Source organism: Eschscholzia californica, unplaced genomic scaffold, assembly GCF_041429995.1.
Source record: "Eschscholzia californica isolate CP2 unplaced genomic scaffold, dmEscCali1.0.p SCAF_3, whole genome shotgun sequence".
In the NCBI taxonomy this organism is placed as follows: Eukaryota; Viridiplantae; Streptophyta; class Magnoliopsida; order Ranunculales; family Papaveraceae; genus Eschscholzia; species Eschscholzia californica.
Window position 1 is genome coordinate 12331385 of NW_028238420.1, and position 19638 is coordinate 12351022.

General features: G+C 37.0%; 2 protein-coding genes across 2 annotated transcripts; both read left to right on the top strand.

Annotated features, from left to right (window-relative positions):
- Positions 1 to 935: 935 nt before the first annotated feature.
- On the top strand, positions 936 to 5177 carry LOC147548477 (bystin-like). Its single transcript, XM_086667746.1, has 11 exons — positions 936 to 1239; positions 1330 to 1536; positions 1619 to 1745; positions 1870 to 1921; positions 2020 to 2347; positions 2419 to 2498; positions 2594 to 2641; positions 3540 to 3686; positions 4303 to 4375; positions 4480 to 4552; positions 4706 to 5177. Exons 1-11 carry the CDS (start codon positions 1123 to 1125, stop codon positions 4780 to 4782), a joined length of 1329 nt encoding a protein of 442 aa, XP_086523872.1. The 5' UTR covers positions 936 to 1122; the 3' UTR covers positions 4783 to 5177.
- A 7450-nt stretch (positions 5178 to 12627) lies between these two features.
- Positions 12628 to 19136, top strand: LOC147548478 (putative metal-nicotianamine transporter YSL7). Its single transcript, XM_086668944.1, has 7 exons — positions 12628 to 13248; positions 14961 to 15124; positions 15384 to 15481; positions 15657 to 15791; positions 16585 to 16774; positions 17303 to 17847; positions 18475 to 19136. Exons 1-7 carry the CDS (start codon positions 12786 to 12788, stop codon positions 19028 to 19030), a joined length of 2151 nt encoding a protein of 716 aa, XP_086525070.1. The 5' UTR covers positions 12628 to 12785; the 3' UTR covers positions 19031 to 19136.
- Positions 19137 to 19638: the final 502 nt, after the last annotated feature.

The window sequence follows — 19638 nt, forward strand, 5'->3', positions numbered from 1 at the left end:
GGACTTTTCGAAGTCACTTTCTAAAAAAATCCACAACTTAGACATCTTAACAAAAACTATTTACTTTAGTGAATCTATGTTGTACTGAAAGGAGTAAAAAACTATCAAAACCATGTAATGTGTTGGATTATGAATGAAATTCTGGTTTATCTTGAAAAAAAACAAAAAAAAAAACAGGACTTGACCCTTGTTTAATCTGGACCGTTCAAAAGAATGATCCAGATTAGGGGTGGGAATTGGGCGGGTACGGACGTCCATGGGCACTTGAAGCATCGGGGCGGGCTGATTGGGCACAAAACTTCAATGGTTATTAGGGTAAGCGGGTTAATCGAGCGGACAATTTTGAAATTCACCTTGCCCATTACCCGCCCAAGCCCATTAAGAAGCTCGGGTGATTCGAGTATGGGCGGCGGGTAGCGGGTAATCTCATGACTTGAAAAAAAATCACTTTTTCCTCTTCTTTTATAAAATCTCCAAACACCTTTCCTGGTTCTAAAAACACAATGTGAGATTAAAATTAGACGTTATTTGTGTTGTTCCTTTTAGGAATTTAATCTTAAAAACTAATGAAGAATTCTCATGAGATATAATATAAACTTATCTCACTCTTTGTTTTCTCAAAGTCAAAGTCTACTTCAGTATTCTACTAAGAATTCTCTTGGGCCATTGCAAACTAATGCATTAGGTTCGTGTGCTTGCCCTTAAACATATTGTTTACCATCTCAACTAAGCCTAGCAACATGGACTGTTGGGCTTCATCAACCCATAAAATTGATTTAATTTAGTTGGTTATCATTGCGTGAGGTTAAGTGGGTGCGGGCATGGGCGGGTGCATGTGTAGAGGTTTGAACCCGTGCCCTCCCAGCAAAATTTGTCGGGTTGTGCCCGAGACGGGCGCGGGCATCCATGGTCCTCATTGACCTCGGGTGCCCGTGGGCGGGTTCAGGCTCATGGGCAAAATTCCCAACCTCCCCTTGATTTCGTCTAGAAGACAGTAAATCGTTTCTTGTCTTCCCCTCCCAGGCTAAAAGTCTAAAACCCTAGCAGCTGATTTTTTTTGGAAGAAAACCCCTTGAAAACTTCAAGCAAGCCAGTTTCAGTTGTCACTTTGAAGCTTCATCAATGGCGAAGAGAAACAGAGCCCAGCAGCAACAGCAGCGACAACCTTTCCTTACAGATGAACCCGCCGTATCAAAAAAACGTTCCCGAGCTCCTAAACAACATCAGGATGAAGAGAAGGTACTCTCTATCTCCCTCTCTCTCTAAAAAATCAACTCTCTTTCTCTCTCTAAAATCAGACACCCTTCATTAGATTGTTTGTTCCATCAGCTTATCTCAACAGGTATGAGCTCAAAAATATTGAAAGAAGCTTTACTTCAACAAAAAGAAATACAAGATGAATCCAAAAAGGAGGATCCTTTTTCTACAATCATTGAAGACCCAAATGTCATTTCTGATGACAGTGATGATAATGAAGACCTAGATGGAGCTGATGTTTACTCAGAAACTCAAAGCCAATACAATGAATGTGATGTGGTTAGTTTCTTTTCTAGTTATATTTTTTGATGGTTTTTTTTTTTTCTGGTTTTAGGGCTTGAATTTTCTTTTCCAATTGTAGGAGAAAGTGGATGAGGAAGAATTAAGAATATTGGAGTCTTTCATGTCAAAAGATGCTGGTCCTCAACGCACTTTGGCTGATGTAATTATAAGTAAAATCAGAGAGAAAGATGAACAAGTTTCTACAGGTATAAAAGTTTGCCCTTTTCTTTATTACTTAATTTTAGGTTTCTTCATATTGTATTAGATTTTGAACTTGTATGCTTGAAAATTTTATCAAGTACTTATCTTTTTGATTGATCACTGGTGTAGAAGCGAGACCCGAACCCAAATTGGACAATGCCATCATTGAGTTATATAAAGGGTACTTGACCAACTTCTCTTTCATGATCATCATTTTTTGTAATAGAGATTATTAGATATCTTGTTGGTCTTTACTAACTCGTATAATGTAATTCTCAGGGTTGGAAAATATTTTAGTAAATACACTACTGGTAAAATTCCGAAACCGTTCAAACACATACCGGCAATGCAGCTTTGGGAGGATGTGCTTTATTTGACTGAACCCGAGAAATGGTCTGCCAATGCAATGTACCAAGCAACAAGAATTTTTGCGTCGAATTTGGGTACTAAAAAGGCACAGAGATTCTTCAACCTAGTCTTGCTTCCTCGGGTTAGAGACGACATCCGAAAGAATAAGAAGCTCCATTTTGCTCTCTTTCAGTCTTTGAAGAAGTCTCTTTATAAACCAGCAGCCTTCAATAAAGGAATTTTATTCCCGCTTTGTGAGGTATGAAGCCTTTAATATCCTTGAATTTCCAATTTATTGTTCCAAGCTAAGAATTTGTTATTGGTTCACAGTCAGGGACTTGCAATCTCAGAGAAGCTGTCATTGTAGGAAGCGTTATTCAGAAAGTCTCTATTCCAACACTTCATTCAAGGTAACGTAACTACCCGTTATTAAAATTGATGTGTCGAAGCTCAAACTAAAATTGCATCATTAGTTGTCTCACATAAATTTATGATGGTCATGTAGTGTTGCACTTTTAAAGCTCGCAGAGATGGAGTACTGCGGCACGACAAGGTAATCTCAACAAAAATCAATCTATTAAGTTTTATCTGTGCAAGATTCTTTTTTATATATGAACTATGACAGTGAATTGCTATGTGTCCTGTATGTACATGGGATTAGCAAATCCTCCCCGAGTAATTTGTGGATCTGATCAGATCATTAAACCAGGATTCGGGTAGACTGAGCGGATCTCATGCCACTCCACGAGTCAAGGAATATCCACTTAAGAAAGACACAGCGGTTTTTCACTCGTTCTTGTTGATGAGAATGAAAGATAAGGAACAGCTGCTATAAAGCAGCAACACAGAAGTTTGTTTTACAATAGTTGCTGTAAATGCAGCAATTTACTGCTGCTGTACAACAGCTAATAATTTTTAGAGCTACTTTCCACCTATTGTTTGTATATGATGTATACTTAAATATGTCTATAAAATATAAAGTATTCCCCTCGAAATCGGAATTGTTTCGTACACTCTCCTGAGTCGATCCCTGACCCAACCACTCAATTGTACTCAGTAATCCCACATATTTATACGAGCTCATAAAGAAAACTATTCTACCAACTTTAGTTTGAGCTTTTAAATATCTAACCCCCTGAACATAGGATTATTAAGAAAACACACCCTGAACATAGGATTATTAAAAAAACACACCCTGAACATAGGGAATTACTTTTTTATGACCTGGCCCATCAATTGGACTTCAGTCGTTACTCGTATCCTAAATTTTTTGTATTCTACCAGTTCTATATTTATAATTGGAACCTTATCAGAGAGCAGAAGTTATTAATTTGTTATTTTTGATTTACTCCATTATCTTTTCACTATGGAGTTTATTTAATCTAGTTAAATGATTCTAATACTATTTACTATGAGCTTCTTTGACATTCTTTAGCTGTTGAATCCTGCAGTTACTTCATAAAGCTTCTTCTTGACAAGAAGTATGCGCTTCCATACCGTGTTATTGATGCTGTTGTTGCTCACTTTATGAGATTTCATGATGATACAAGGGTCATGCCTGTAATATGGCACCAGTCACTTCTTTCATTCGTACAGAGGTTTGGATTTCACTTTTTTCATTACCATGAATTGAATTTAGATGTATTTCCATTGGCAATGCTATTACTGATAACATGTGAACGGCGAGGTGTATCTCATTTTTCTTTCGATCATTAAGAATGCCTACGTGCTCCTCATTTTCCTATGGGTGTAAAGGATAACCTTTTCCAACTCAAACCTGAACATTGTTCTTTAATTTCATCTGGTTATAAAGTTGGTATATGGTCATTCTCATTGCATGAATAATGAATTATACACATCTCCTATATCCTGAAGATATTTCTTAGTGTTTGAGCAAAAAAAAACTTAGAACAAAAACTGAAATGCAATTAGAATGACCATATAGCTTAGATGAATTAGCCAAGTTTCGTTAGTGGTGGCTGCTCAGACGTTGACTCTGGGGTTTTTTACATTCATGCCATCTTTAACACATTTCTTGTAGCATTATTACTTCTTTCGTATTTGTTTTCTCACTTTTCTTGTCATTTCAAAATGATGATTAACACGACGTGCATGACATTCTTGCATTTAGTTCGTTCTTGTGGTTGTGTATTAGCTTATCATTGTTCTTCTATTTATGGTTGCAATAATTTTCAATAAACGATTTCCATACAGGTATAAAAATGAACTAACGAGAGAACAAAAGGATAATCTGGAGTATCTAATTCAGTACCAGAAGCATTATATGGTAAAAACAACAATCCCTTGAGAATCACTACAACAATTTTTATAGTTTGTTAATATGACAGTATGACTTTATGCTGATATGAGATGCATCTTCCGTTACTTCAGGTTTCCCCTGAAATCAAGAGGGAACTAAAGAATAGCCGTAATCGTGGTGAAAAAGAAGATCCTATGACTATCTGTATCCTTTGTTTTAATAAAGTATAGCTTTAATTTCATAGTACTTTTGTTAGTATATTTGATTTATGCACGATATTGATTATCTGCTATTGCATCTTATTATATGCTACTGGAACATCATTCTCTTGTTTTTCTTAACGTTTTTTCTTATCAGCTCATACTTCTGTAGTTAATAAACCGATTGAAGAAGACAGATTTGATTTTCCAGATGTTCCCATGGAAGAGGATTGATGAAAATATCAACTGCTTTTGGTATATCTTACATAGCAAATCTGAATGTATTCGTTCAATGACAATGCTAGTGGTTGAAATCAATACTTCTGAAGGTCTGAGTCTTCAATGGTCTATCGATTTCTCATCTGTTGTTGCTGAAATTCTTCTTCTTACATAAATTAATGTTTTCCAGTTGAATTTTATGAAACTAGGTCAGAAGAACTTCTCAGTTCCTCTATGCCTGAGATGTTAAGTAGTATCTTTAGTTTTTTTGCTGGTTAAGAATTGAAAGGGATTCTAGAAAGAGTTGAATTTATTTATTTTTTGTTATCAGATTTCGAAACATCAATGTTTTTGAATACTTATTAAGTCTCTCGGAAAGCAAAAGGATATTGGGATTTGGTTTTGGTTAATGGTTGGTTATTCGGCTATTGTGCTGTATCGGTCAGAATAACCTAATGCTTCTTCTTAGGATATTTTCATCTCATATTGACTAGACTGTCATTAATTTTCTTAAAAATATCAGAGATTGATAAAAAATCAACCAGACTAATTTGATTTCTGTTTTTTTACGTTGCTACCAACCGTCTTATTTCTGTCAACGGATCATCGGATATTAGTTAGGTGCACAAAATCCACTTTGAGCCCACGTCTTCTTCCCTAGCTCGTTCCCACTTGCCACTGTAAAGATTGAGTAACTACATGGGTCTTTATCTGCTTATAATGCTGCATAAAAGGTAGAGCCATGACCGATGACCACTTTACTAGAGCCAAGGTATAATGGAGTAGTGATGAGAATAATGACCAGAGGTAGCGATGGGCGTAATTCTGAAGCGCCACTATCAGCATACTGTGATGGCCATCGATTGGATTAGTGATGGTAAACAAACTTGGCAGCAGCCGCAGCATCAACTACAGTAGTCTTGGTAGTGTGAGCATCAAGATTTGGCGATAACTGAGTGTCAAGGATGAACTCGGTCATTCCTTATTGGTGAGGTAGACCGTCAGCAACGAGGAGATCCATCGCTGTCTCAGTAGCGACGATGTTGTGAGTCCCGATCGAAGAGGGCAGCTTTGCTCGTGATGGTCGTTTGGGTAAGGGAAAGCAATGATCCGTCGTGTGGTTGGATTGCTTTTACCACTGACAAATTCAAAACTCACCAGAAGGTCGCGAAGAACGCCGATGATTACGAGAAGCAGACTGAGAGTTGCTGTATTCTTTAGTGGACACGTAAGCTCTATCACAAATAGGAGACACTCTATTACACCTTCCTGAGCCTTAAACAAGGAAGAATATGGCGAAACATCGGCAATGGTGGTTAGGAGAAAATGGAGCCTGCCAAAGTTTGATCGCTAGGACAGTAGGACCAAGTCCATCAAGTTGTTTTCCTATGGTAGCTAGAGTTTCAAGCAAAACCCTATATTCACGAGCCTAATCGGCAATGGAAGAGTTACCTCGTCAAATAGTCTGAATCTGCTCCTCTAATTGAAGCGAGCGAGTAATACATGGACTCGCATAAGTCTGACTCAATTATGCCCAAACCTCTGACACATGAGTGAAACCCATAATCTCTGTCATAGCTTCTTTAGGGAGAGAGAGTTGTAAAGGACAGGGAACAGTAAACGATCTGTTGCCAACCATGACTCATAGATTGTATTGATAGCCAAAGAGCTGTTGGTTGTTAGAAGCATTGGTTCACGTGGAGTGACGGAACAACCAACATGATGCATAAGTCGTCGACTTTCGATCAATGCCAAGACTTCCGGCTTCCAAAGAAGAAAGTTGTCCAAAGCAGTGGTAGAGGCGTAGAGCTAAGTTGAGGGAAGGAGGTCATGGTTGGCATTGGAGAAGAAAAAGTAACTCTAGAAATCGAAGAGCCAATTGGAGAACCTGATACCCAGATATAAAGGTTCGGTGTGTAGTAACCGAGAAGAAAAAAACCACAGCAAGAACAAAACACAATATAGCCGAAAAAGAAGACAAGAATAGGTAATCAGAACAAAACAGTCGTGGTTGGGGATAAAAAAACTCAATGAGTTTACGGCTCGGGATACCATAAACAAATTTCGTTTTGCTTGAGGAAAACTTATAGTACCTCCTTTGTATCTGAAGAGTTCACATTACTGTAAATACAAGAAAATAGAAAGAATATGTACCCAAATCAGTCGAAAATATATACACAACTAAGTAGAGCTAAACAATCACAAAGGACGGAAGGGGAGCCAATTGAGAACCGGTGACCGGTCATGCATATGCACGGTTGACCGGGTCAACTGTTCAACCCGCATGTGCAACACACGGAAATATGCAAGGATCAAGTCAACTGTATATTAAACTGGTCGTATAATTTTTACCCAACGCATAGATGTTGATCCAATAATTCTCACTATGGCAGAACATTTTGACGAAAGTATTTTGTTAATAAATTCTCAGAGCTCGTTAGCCACAAATCTACAATCGCCCGTCAGTAACCAAGAATATTCAAGAAAATTTGCAGAAGCGCCTGCTTAATATAATGTAGCATTATACATCTCTGAGAACCTCGGACAACTGAAAGCGACACTTCTCGCTACCACATCCCCACGAGGCACGTACCAAGTTACAAATGTAACGGGATCAAATTCTGAATCAATCTCTACGACTCCGAAAAAAACTACTCTCTAAGCCTCCGCATTCCGTCGACTTAGATAGTGGGGGACAAATTGTATGGGCCAAATCACGTCACCAGGGCCCCCCTTGAAATCCATGACTGATGGGCTTACGCGGTGACCATGCCCATGAATTACTGACCAGTGAGACCGGCCCGTTTATCTTCAGGCATCCCGAAGTAACGTTAAAGTACGGAAGTACATCCAACTATGAATAAAAAGGGTTCGTCCTCACTCCCTCAGCATACCAAAATAAGGAAGTACATCCAGCTCTGGATAGAAGAGGGTTGCCCTCTCCTCCTCAGCTGACCTCTCTTTGTATATCCGTTGGGAAGGCGTTACTGTCATTCAAAATGACAATATCCCCAATATATCCGTTGGATGGCAGTTATGATATCCCCGTTCGTGGTAATAACTCTGTGCGTTACCATACTCAAGGCAACAGCGCACCACCAGGTGACGGTTGACCAAAACGGACAGTTGACCAGAAAACTCCATATGAGGGTCAGCTGGTAATCGACTAAATGATGGAACGACAGATAACAACACCCGACATCCAAATTTACTCGCAATCAGTTAATCACTTATTTCCTCTCTCACATCAATCATCCAAACCTTTGGCAGGCAATCAACGACTGCTAATACCATCGTCTCTTCCCCTGTTCAAGGAAGACAGGTGGTCATTCTCTCTCCTGACGATCACTTGCTTAAGAAAGACGAGTGATCCTTCTCTCTCCTAAACGACCACCTGCTCAAGTAATACGGGTGATCTTTCTCTGTTCTAACGACCTGACAACCAAGGAAGGACGACCAGACGACCGTTCATTTCTCTTTCCACACGACTAAGGGGTGCAAGTACTTTATTTCACTCGACGACCAGAGAACTAGACAGACATACACTTGGTTGTATCACCTTTTCTCCCAACGACCGACTCGCTCAAGCAACATATCTAACTCCATAGCTCAAACTCTGGTTTACAGTTCCTATTTACTCTTTGCCAAGTTTATTGACTTGACCGTCGGAGCCCCCTTAGGCCGCCACCATCCCGTTGTCCCTTAAGATCTCATGGTCACGTGTGTTGTTGTCTCTTTTGTCACAGGTTAAGTCCAAAGACGTCGTCGGTGCCCGCAAAATTATTAACAGATGGAGGTTCGAATTCCGGTCAACGACCCGGTCCAGCTGACTTCTTGACCCGCGATTTCTTACCCTCACAGTTATTCAATCAAGATTTTCAGGTTAAAGAGAAACAAATTTTACATATTACTAGGAAATTGGTATCTAAGGTTTCAAATCTCGTCCTCACCTGACTTTCTGATGTAGAAATTTGGGGAAAAATAGTTGACTCAATCGTTACCTAAATCGTGTAATCCAAATCCCAAATCGTTGATTGAAGATTGTTGCCTCTTGTTTGAAGATTGTTGCTGTTTGAAGATTGGGGTTCTATTTCGTTTTTTAAAAACCTATATATGATGGGGTTAAAGAGAGAAAGAGGGAGTCGTTGTTGGTTAGAGAGTGAGAAAAGGTTATATAATGATATTATGAAAAGAATGAGTTTTTTTTAATTTTCTCTAACCAATAAGGTTATATTCGTCGTTTCCTTATATTTGATATTTACAAAAAAATCCCAGGGAGCTGAAGCCTATAAAAAGTTGATGAATCTTTTTTAACCAAAGCTCTAATTTTTCAGGGAGTTTTGGTTAAATTTCCCTAAATCTGAAGATAATTGTAGTGAGGACGAATTCAACCGAAATTTTCATTTCAGGAGTAAAATTGTACTTTCATGAAATAATTTTTTTTTTAAAATATTGTTTAAGAATGGGATATTTGATTTCTTATTACCCCCAAATTATGAGCTTTTAAATTGAGGGCCCTTGATAATAGGTGTTTGTGTTTGTAATACACAATATTTGGCTCTTTATTGTTGACAACCCTAAATTGGTCTTCTATGTATATCCATAAATTACACTATTCATAATGAATTAATGGTCAGAGATTCCTTGTTTGCGTCTTCCCCACAAACTTTCTAATTTTGTGTGAAAGCATTTTGAGGCCAAGCTTTATTCCTTGTGAACCCATCCAACCCTACCACCTTGAATTAATGAATTTGTCCATGAAAAACGTTCAAACAGAATTATCATACAGTCAACTCCTTCAGATTCATTGGCTTGATTGTCCCTATAATTATAATTGTAGTAGAAGATATGGTTTCCTTGAAAACAAATTTATGACTCTTTTTATACTATATGCTTATAACTAAAAAGATATGGAGTATTAGTTATATCTAACGATCTTTTTATCGAGTTACTGCCTCGATGTCGAGAAAAGAAATGTAAATATCGCGGTATATGATTATTACCTAGCTAGTTAGTATTCAGGCTCGAATAGGACATAATATTCAGACAAACAAATTTAAATATCTATCCAATATTTGATTAAGAGAACACAACATATAGGGGTGTGGTTTTACTATTCTCATTTCTAATGGGATTGTCAATTGAATAGTGTGAAGACATTAAATGTATACCTATCTTCTTGACAAAATCAAACAGTATACTTAGTAAAATACAATAACAATGAATCACATTACCAAATTTTGAATATTTATTTTACATATCAAGAAGTTTCAATTGTCATAGGTATAATTTTTTCTTTCCAAATATGATGATTGTAACACAAATTGAATTATCTCTTTTAACAATCACCTAAATTTAGCCGTAAATTAAATTATTTCTAGATAAAAGTTTTAAACACAACAAATTTCATACTTAAATTGAAAAGATTCTTCTGATATGTACCTTTTAAGTCATAAATTTGTTTTCAATTTTACCATGTTAGGGTTCAACTCCTTCTTTTATTGGTACGATATTCAAATATATCCAAGTCAAAATTAGAAAGAGTTTAAGTGGATATAAAATCAAACTTTATTTTCAAAAAGTAGAAAAAAAATATTTGAAATCTTAGATAAATGATAATCCAATTTTCCATTATTTGAAATCCTCAAATTAAAGGAAATTCTTTTACCACATGGTAAGAAATTTGAACCTAGATCAATCACTTGAGCGGTCGTCGGGCATTAAGCGTGCACCGTAGTTCGCTCTCCGGCTTCACCTCTTTAGCGAATATAGGTTTTTGTGACTAACTCCCTTCCTTCTTGTCTGTCTCCGGACGGAATTGACAGAGCCCCACCAACACAGGGAATTGATGCGTTGTTTGAGTTTTTTGTCTAATTGTTTCGGTTTGGATCATCTAAGTCAAATGAACCAAAACTAACACAAGTAGATCATCAAGACAAATTAGACACCACAAGTTAGACAAATCTAAAATGTGACTCGAGTGAATTGGATCCCGAGTCAGGTTTTAGACTTGATATTGGTGTTTTTTTATCTAAACTTGAAATTTGGAATATATACTTTGTGTAATCTACTTGTAGTGTGAGTATTTGTTCAAGTTTACATCTCTAACAAATTAAAAAAAAAGTTCTCAAATTTATATTTATATTTATATTTTATATTGAAAATACATGAATTGAATATAAAGATTTGTTTCAAGATTTTAAGCTAAAATGTAAGAATAAGTAAAATTACACAAAATTATTTTTATATTTCAGATAAAACTCACATATGTAAAGAAAACAAACACCACACAGAAAATGGTTAACCCCTCACATGTGAAGGAGAGCCCAACTAAGAGTGACTTCCAAAGATAACCCAAATAAGGAATTAATCTCATTTAAACTAAAAAAAAATGATTGAAGATAAGAAAAGACAAACAAATAAAAAGGAAAACATAAGAAACCACGACAAACAACCATAGTGGATACGGTTAATCCCAATTTGGCTCTCAATTTTCGACTAATTAAAAATTGTGACCTCTATATTCTTCCAATATTTCATCCCTCTAAGTCATGATTTGGTTAGTCAAACTAATGTTTTCTTTGTACTTTTACCATTGCGTTCAAATTGTTTCTCTCTATGTCCTCTCTTTCCTCTCGTTAGAAAAGATGGTCGGCAGAAGGAAAATCGACCATCTCCCAAATCTGAACCTTCTTCTTTCTTTCTCCTTCACTACCACTACCACTTGCCACTAGGGGTGGGAATTCTACCCGAAAGCCCAATACCCGTCACGTTTACCCGTGTCCGACAATGTCCATGGACGCCCGCGCCCGAAGATGGGTACTACCCGCCCATCCCGATGATTTTTCATGGGCGGGCTCGGGTGAAAAGCTCTGCCCGCCACCCCGCCCATACCCGAGCCCGATATGGTCACCCGACGGGTGTCTATAGATGCCAATCATTTTGAGTGTCGATTATACTTCACTTTAAAGCCCAAGGTAGATTTAGGGTTTCTCCCAAGATATATAAACTACACATTGAAGCAACCCTAATAGTTTACCACATTGAATCTGAAAAATTCGATAGCATAGAGAGAGAAAAAAGCATCTAAGCTGTCTCTGTAGCCGTTTCTCTCTTATTTACTAGACCTTATGCCAACCTTCTTCTCTATTAAATAAGTTATTGGGATCATCTTCCATCTCTATGTAGTGGTCAAATTTTAAGATTATTTCGATGTGAAGGAATAACAAAGAAGAACTAATGGAACATACAAAGACAAGCAAAAAAGTGGAAGACAACCAAGTCTCATGTTTGCATATATAGATCTATATCAGTTGTTGATTTCTTATGTTACGGAATCTGAGTATTTCTTTCATTCTCGATTTATAAATTTTGTAAAGATTTAGTATCAATTTGTTTAGAGAAGCTTATTTGAAATATCAAATTTCTAGAGTTTCTTGATCTGGTAGAAAAATATCAGATAAAGAAACCCGATGGTCGATTTGCCCGAAGCCCGACTTGCCCGATGCTTTAGTGGGCTTGGACGGGCTTTGATCATATGAGATTTCATAAAAGCCTGCCCGAATCCGCCCGAGAACCCGAGTGGGCAGAGGAAAAACTTACCCGACCCGCCCGAGCCCGACTCAGAATTACCCGTGGGTGCCCATACCCGCCCGATTCCCACCCCTACTTGCCACTCACTCTGTTTGTCATGTTGGTTCTTTTTACTCATCTTTCACCCTACGCTTTCCCTCTCTCTAGAAGCCCCATATAGATAGATATCTCTATCTAGAAACCCCAAATATGTAACTACAAAGAAATCTTAATTGTGGGTCCAAATTAGAATGTTAGCACAAGTTGGGGACCAAATTGGAATTAAACAGTACGCGGTGTACCAAATAATGAGAGACCAATCAAATCAGAATATTCATTCATTCACTCTTCACACTCTGAATCCAAAATTCCTTTAAATACCCCACTTAGAGAGAGAGAGAGGATGAGAAATTCATTTCCTTGTCTATTGGAGTAAAAAGAAAAAAATGGAGAGGCATGCCGGAAGAAACAGAGATGATAACGGCGGTGTAATCTCCGATGAAACAAACGGAGGTACACTAGAAATTGAAACCGATAAAGAATTGACAAACAGAAATCATCATCATCATCATCATCAAACAAGAAGAAACGGAGAAGAAGAAGTTGAATCGATTGAAAGAATATTTGATAGTAAAGAAGTTCCATCATGGAGAGATCAATTAACAATAAGAGCATTTGTAGTTAGTTTGATTCTTGGAGTTTTATTTAGTTTCATTGTTATGAAATTAAATCTAACTACTGGAATTATACCTTCATTGAATGTTTCTGCTGGATTATTAGGGTTTTTCTTTGTTAAAACTTGGTCTAAGTTTCTTGAAAGATCTGGAATGTTAAAACAACCTTTTACTAGACAAGAAAATACTGTTATTCAGACTTGCGTTGTTGCTTCTTCTGGAATCGCATTCAGTGGTATAATCTCTCTCAACTTTTTCACTTCAATTTCTTCCATCTTTATCACTGTCGTTGATTTCGCTTAATTTTTTCCTCGAGATTCGTGTTTCCCGTCGATGATTTTTTGTTATACCGGCGTTACTCAGTCGCCGGGGAAGCGAATCTTTCGTTCTTCTTGACCACTGATTCTTCGTCTTTGATATATTTTTTAAATGGACGATTATACCCTTACTTGAGTTTATAATGACCAATTGGTGAAGTAGTAAAACGTGTGTTCCAAAACATTTTCTTATAGAAAAATCCCTCTATTTTTAAATCTTTAATTAGTTTTATAGCTTTTCTTTATGGGCATGAAGATCTCAGTTGAAATCAGACCAAGGTGATTTGACAGGAAATTTTCGGCTAATCCACGAAAATATATTTCTATGGAACTATCTTATCAGCGTTCATGAGTGAAAATCATAGATCTGCCGAGTCTAATTTTTTTCCTATGTACACGAAATCTCACCCAAACTTTGATTTCTCTATCGAATTCTAAAATTTGATAGAATTGTCTCTGCCCTACTGGCACGGGTTATACACACGGGCAGCTGATATAAGGGGTGATCCAGCTCATAGTGATATAATAAGGTGGATAAGTTTACAATTAGGTTTTAGTGGGACCTAAAGTTTAAAAGTCAAACATTTGGGTCTACCCAAACACCCAAGTTAGCAGGATCTTGTTGACTAATGAGTTAGTAATAGTCAAGCTTCACTGTATAGGATAGTTATGATTTCTAAGTTTTCAGTTTACACCTTCATATCCAAAAAAACCCACATGTCCCAGAGAAGTCAAATTTTCGAAAATCATCTGCCGTGCTTGTCTTTTGTTACTCAAACTCATCACAAAATTTAATAATGTGGGACTGTCCAAACTTTGGACAGTGACATACTATTCGGCGTCGCGGCTTCTAAAGTCTTTCACATTAAATGGGTTGCCAACAAAGTTTACACTTTACAATGACTAAAAAGATAGAACTTATAAATTACAGAGCAATGTACAATTTTTATGTTTCACTGTCACAATTGTTTGAAAATCCATGAATCACAAATTTCCATCTTTTGTACAGTATGAAAAAGTGGACACTGAATACTTGATGAGTGCCACATCACTATGTCATTGACATATATGTAAGTATAGCACTTTAGGAGGTCCACATGATAAGAAAAACTATGGTCGACCAGCTCTTGTACTAAATATATATTGAGTAGCTAAGTATGATTTTGGTGAGTTGTAGGAATTCGAAATAAAAACACTGACATGAGGATACCTACATATCTCTGCTTCGGGTCTGAACTGGGTCCTGTATACTTTCATGTATCTCTTCGATGTTTAAGTAACTGTTGAACTTTGTCGCTGTACAATTATAAAGGAAAAGCAGCTGTGACTATGTTTTGTTGCTAAAATAGCTGTTGTTGAAAAACTATCAAAAATGGGGAAATGCACTCCACTTCAAATATACCAATTAATCAGTTATAAAGGTTGCATAGCAAAATACAGCTTCTTGTGCACAAAAATACTGTTACTTTTCATTATTAGCTGCTTTTGGATGTTTTCCTTGACCATTACTTCATAGTTGATAGGAAAGTGGATGTCAAAGAGCTTACAACTTAATACTTAACCTACTAGTTATTCGCAAACTCCATTTACTTGCATATGTGGGGAACTTTAATTTTCAATTGGTGAACAGGAGGTTTTGGGAGTTACCTTTTTGGAATGAGTGATGCGGTTGCAAGTCAAACAAATGACGTAAACAGTGCAAATAATGTTAAGAATCCTTCACTGGGATGGATGATTGGGTTTCTCTTTGTTGTTAGCTTCCTTGGTCTCTTCTCCGTGGTACCTCTTAGAAAGGTGAGACGTCAATCTATTCATAAGTGAACTGTTAAGTTTGTAGCGCTCCCAATAAAGTTTCCGGGGCTTCCAACACAGAATCAATTTGGGCATCCTGTAGTTTCCCTCAGTACTTACTACTGATAAGCTTGGTTCCTGATAGGAATATTCTCGAGTCTGGGACATTAGCACTTATATGTTGGATTTTATTTTGTTGGTTTTCTTTCTTTAATTCTGAGTTGTATAGTTCTGTAAGCTTGATTGATGTTTGGTCATACAGATAATGGTGATAGACTATAAGCTTACATACCCAAGTGGTACTGCCACAGCACACCTTATCAATAGCTTTCACACTCCTCAGGGAGCCAAGTTAGCCAAGTAAGATTTCTCCTTTTGCCACATTCTTGTCTAAGTAGTTTTATTATGAAACCCTGTTAGTGTTTAACACAGAAATCTGTGGTCATGTGTATGTTATACTTAAGAACTACTTTGGTTTGTAGGAGTTATGAACTTCCTGTCGTTCTCACTGTATCTTGTTATCATGTTGTTCTAGGAAGCAAGTGAAAGCATTGGGCAAGTTCTTTTCATTCAGTTTCTTGTGGGGTTTTTTCCAATGGTTCTTTACTGCTGCAGATGGTTGCGGTTTCGTAAGCTTTCCTACTTTGGGCCTTGAAGCCTTTGAAAACAGGTGGTGTAAACCTCCCATTATATGCAACAAAATAGACAGTGAATACAATGTACAGAATATGACTCCAATTTCGTTAACTTGTGTCTAATATGGGTGACCAGTCGGTGCTTGACCTTCTGGATAACAGATTTGCTTCACTCTCTAAGCAATGGTTAGCACAATGTCGTCCACGGTGGAATACTCACCACTTATTGAACTCTTTGACATCCTGAAAGGGGTGCAGCTTGAAGTATAAATAAAATGGTGGATCAAAAATACATCATATGACTATGGATTAGAATTATAGTTGTTTATTGATCATGACTTCATTGGAGTATAGGATAAATTTGTGCCAACTTTAGTGAGTATGATGTGAAATTCATATGCTCATCTTAGGGTGTTTAGGCTAGCATCATTTGTGTATATGTAAGTTATGTAACAAATGCTGGTTATATACTACAAAACTGTAGGAATACTAAAGGACCTAATAAACTAAGATGAAAGAAATATATCTGTATAGCTGTATTGTCCCCATGCTAGGCCTTTTCCAACCATCTTATCTTATACAGCTTACACATGTCGAATTTGGGCACCGAAATCTATGTTACACAATTCGCAAGTACTTTTATCTTCCTCTTTTACTTCAAAGGACATAATACCATCAAGTCGATTTTATCATCTATACTCTTACTTCTGAAACATCTAAAGAAGCACTTCACAATATTACAGCCCTTAGCACTACAATAGTTTTAAAAGCCAAACTAGCTACTTCTAGTTATGATCTTCGATTCTGATTATTGCACTCTCAAAACAGGTTTTACTTTGATTTCTCGGCTACTTATGTTGGTGTTGGAATGATATGCCCATACATCATTAATATTTCTTTGCTCGTTGGAGGAATTCTGTCATGGGGTATTATGTGGCCGTTAATCGGTACAAAGAAGGGAGACTGGTATTCTGCAACACTCAAAGACTCCAGTCTCAATGGCCTCCAAGGATACAGAGTAAATATTTATGATCTTTCTTATCTTGTTGTTGAATGTTGGCACATGTTTCTTTAGACGATACTTTTTGTGATGTTTATGAGCACAAGCACAACAGATTTTTTACATTGTTTCGTAAAACTTGATGTTAAGATATTGTTCATTTGAATGTGAGACATAAAGTAGTACCCAGTTAATGACTTAATGTTTACTTATACCATTGATTACAGCAAAACTTATCGAGAAGGTAGTTTTTAAATTCTTATGAATACAAGCTCATGCTAAATTGCTGAATTATGGAATTCCATAATCTAGATGTAACTCACTGTAGCGAGACCAAAGTTTAACTACGCATGAGAGTGAAATTGTGGAATCAATCTTTATAGTTTGTCGCATTTAATTAAAAGCTGCTCAATAAAAGATTACTAAATTTACCACCTTTTACCGTGTTTCATTGCTCAATTCCTTCAATTTCATTTTCCACCAGGCAAGTAATTCCTCTTTTGTTATTCCTAACTTGTTAAAGCTTACTTATGGCTTAAATTACAGGTCTTCATTGCCATAGCCATGATCCTTGGTGATGGTCTTTACAACTTCTTAAAAGTTCTCAACAAAACACTAGTTGGCTTATTTCACCAACTTCGTAACAAAGAAACCGTACTTCCTGTAGCTGGCCGTGCTTTTGAAACCACAAAAACTCAATCTTATGACGATGAGCGAAGGACTGAACTCTTCCTCAAAGACCAAATACCTTCATGGCTGGCCGTCACTGGATACATAACCATTGCTGTTGTCTCGATAATTACCCTTCCTTACATCTTTCACCAGCTCAAGTGGTACCATGTCACAGTTCTCTATATCTTTGCACCAGTTCTTGCCTTTTGCAATGCATATGGAGCTGGTCTTACCGACTGGTCACTAGCATCTACATATGGAAAACTGGCTATCTTTACCATTGGTGCATGGGCTGGGTCTTCTCATGGTGGGGTCCTTGCGGGCTTAGCAGCGTGTGGTGTAATGATGAACATAGTTTCCACGGCATCGGATCTCATGCAGGATTTCAAGACTGGCTACATGACATTAGCTTCACCAAGGTACCCCTAAACCTTAACTTCTTAAATAAATAAAATACATTGCAACATATAACAATTATGTATGTTTATATTTATAATCCAGATATAACCAATGAAGCGGAGAGTAATCTGCTACTTTAATTGTTTCCTCTAATGTTACTTAAATTTCTCTTCACCCTTCTACTCACTGTTGATTCTGCAGTCCAGTAATCCGAAATTAACTGGTTAAGATTTTAAGTTAAAATCGATGGAAATTCTAAAATAAGTGTAGTTATTGTTCATATATATCTTTGAAAGTGTACATCGTCTAGAAAAATGCACAAGTCGAACACCAAGGAAATAACTTTTGTGAAATTGCTACGCCCCTAGTTGTACAGCATATAGTAGTGTACCATTACTAGTACTAGTACCAAGTAGCGCAGGGATCAACTTCCCAGGTAACATCGGTCTTCTCTATCTTTGTACATCGTAAACCCTAAGTTTTCCTAGCACTAGACAAGGTCAAGACATTCTGTAGTTCCTGAACTTCCCAAGTCACGTAATTCTATAAAACAACTTCTGGAATCATACTTCATAGTATTTCTAAATTATATTATTTGACAAATTGCTTATGATTGTAGTTCAATAATGGATTCATTATTTTTACAGGTCTATGTTTGTTAGTCAAATTATTGGAACTGCAATGGGCTGTGTGATTTCTCCATCTGTATTTTGGATCTTCTACAAAGCTTTCCCTGATCTCGGCAAACCCGGGAGCCAATACCCAGCCCCGAATGCTACTGTCTTCCGTAACATGTCGATATTAGGAGTAGAAGGCTTCTCAAGCTTACCCAAGAACTGCTTAACATTATGTTACGTGTTCTTCGCTGCTGCCATTCTCATAAACGGATTTAGAGACTTGGCAGGAAAGAAATGGACAAAATTTATACCGTTACCGATGGCAATGGCAATACCATTCTATTTAGGATCGTATTTTGTGATTGATATGTGTGTTGGGAGTTTGATATTGTTTGTGTGGGAGAAGAGAAACAAAGCTAATGCCGATGCACTTGGACCAGCAGTTGCTTCTGGTTTGATATGTGGAGATGGTATATGGACTTTACCTAGTTCTATACTTGCTCTAGCAGGAGTTAAACCACCTATCTGTATGAAGTTTCTTTCCAGAGGAGTTAATAGTAAAGTAGATGCTTTCTTAGGAAATTAGGTCATGAACAAGTAATGGATCAAATCATATACAGAATTGTTTTATGTTGAAAATGATGTTCATATGTTCAAGTTTGTTTTTGAATTAAAGATAAGTTTGTGACTGTATTCTGGCTGCTGTAACTGTGCATAGCAAATTTGCTTTAGTTGTTTTTTTTGTTGAACATGTTTTAGTTGTTTTTTTTTTTTGAAAGGGCATGTTTTAATTGGGCCGTGGGTTTAGGGAATAAAGAATAATCTCCGAAAAATAAAATCTCTAGGGAATCTATATTTTTTTTGTGCATTCTCAGGGGAATATTAGTTTTAAACCCCAAAAAATAACTTGATCAAATATTGCTCCCTCATCTTCATCTTCTCTATCCCTTCACCATTACAACTTCCCACCATTGTCATTCCGACCACCATTACCACCTCTCTCTTTCTCTAATGTGTCTTCGTCAAACTAAATCAACAAACCAGGTGAAAAATGGAAACCAAAGACCTCCCCCATTTATAAGAAATCAACCCTGAATCAAGATGCCACCCTAATTCACGACAAACCCTAATTCAAGACAAACCCTAATTCACGATAAACCCTATTTCACAATCTGTATAAGTGATTTCTCTTGG

Bases quoted from the DNA above. Each gene is read 5' to 3' on its own strand.
- LOC147548478 (XM_086668944.1), top strand. From the start codon at position 12,786: ATGGAGAGGCATGCCGGAAGAAACAGAGATGATAACGGCGGTGTAATC. The intron at 13,249-14,960 runs GTATAATCTCTC...ATTGGTGAACAG, and splicing joins TTCTGGAATCGCATTCAGTG to GAGGTTTTGGGAGTTACCTT. The intron at 17,848-18,474 runs GTACCCCTAAAC...TTATTTTTACAG, and splicing joins ATGACATTAGCTTCACCAAG to GTCTATGTTTGTTAGTCAAA.
- LOC147548477 (XM_086667746.1), top strand. From the start codon at position 1,123: ATGGCGAAGAGAAACAGAGCCCAGCAGCAACAGCAGCGACAACCTTTC. The intron at 2,499-2,593 runs GTAACGTAACTA...ATGGTCATGTAG, and splicing joins ATTCCAACACTTCATTCAAG to TGTTGCACTTTTAAAGCTCG. The intron at 2,642-3,539 runs GTAATCTCAACA...TGAATCCTGCAG, and splicing joins GAGTACTGCGGCACGACAAG to TTACTTCATAAAGCTTCTTC.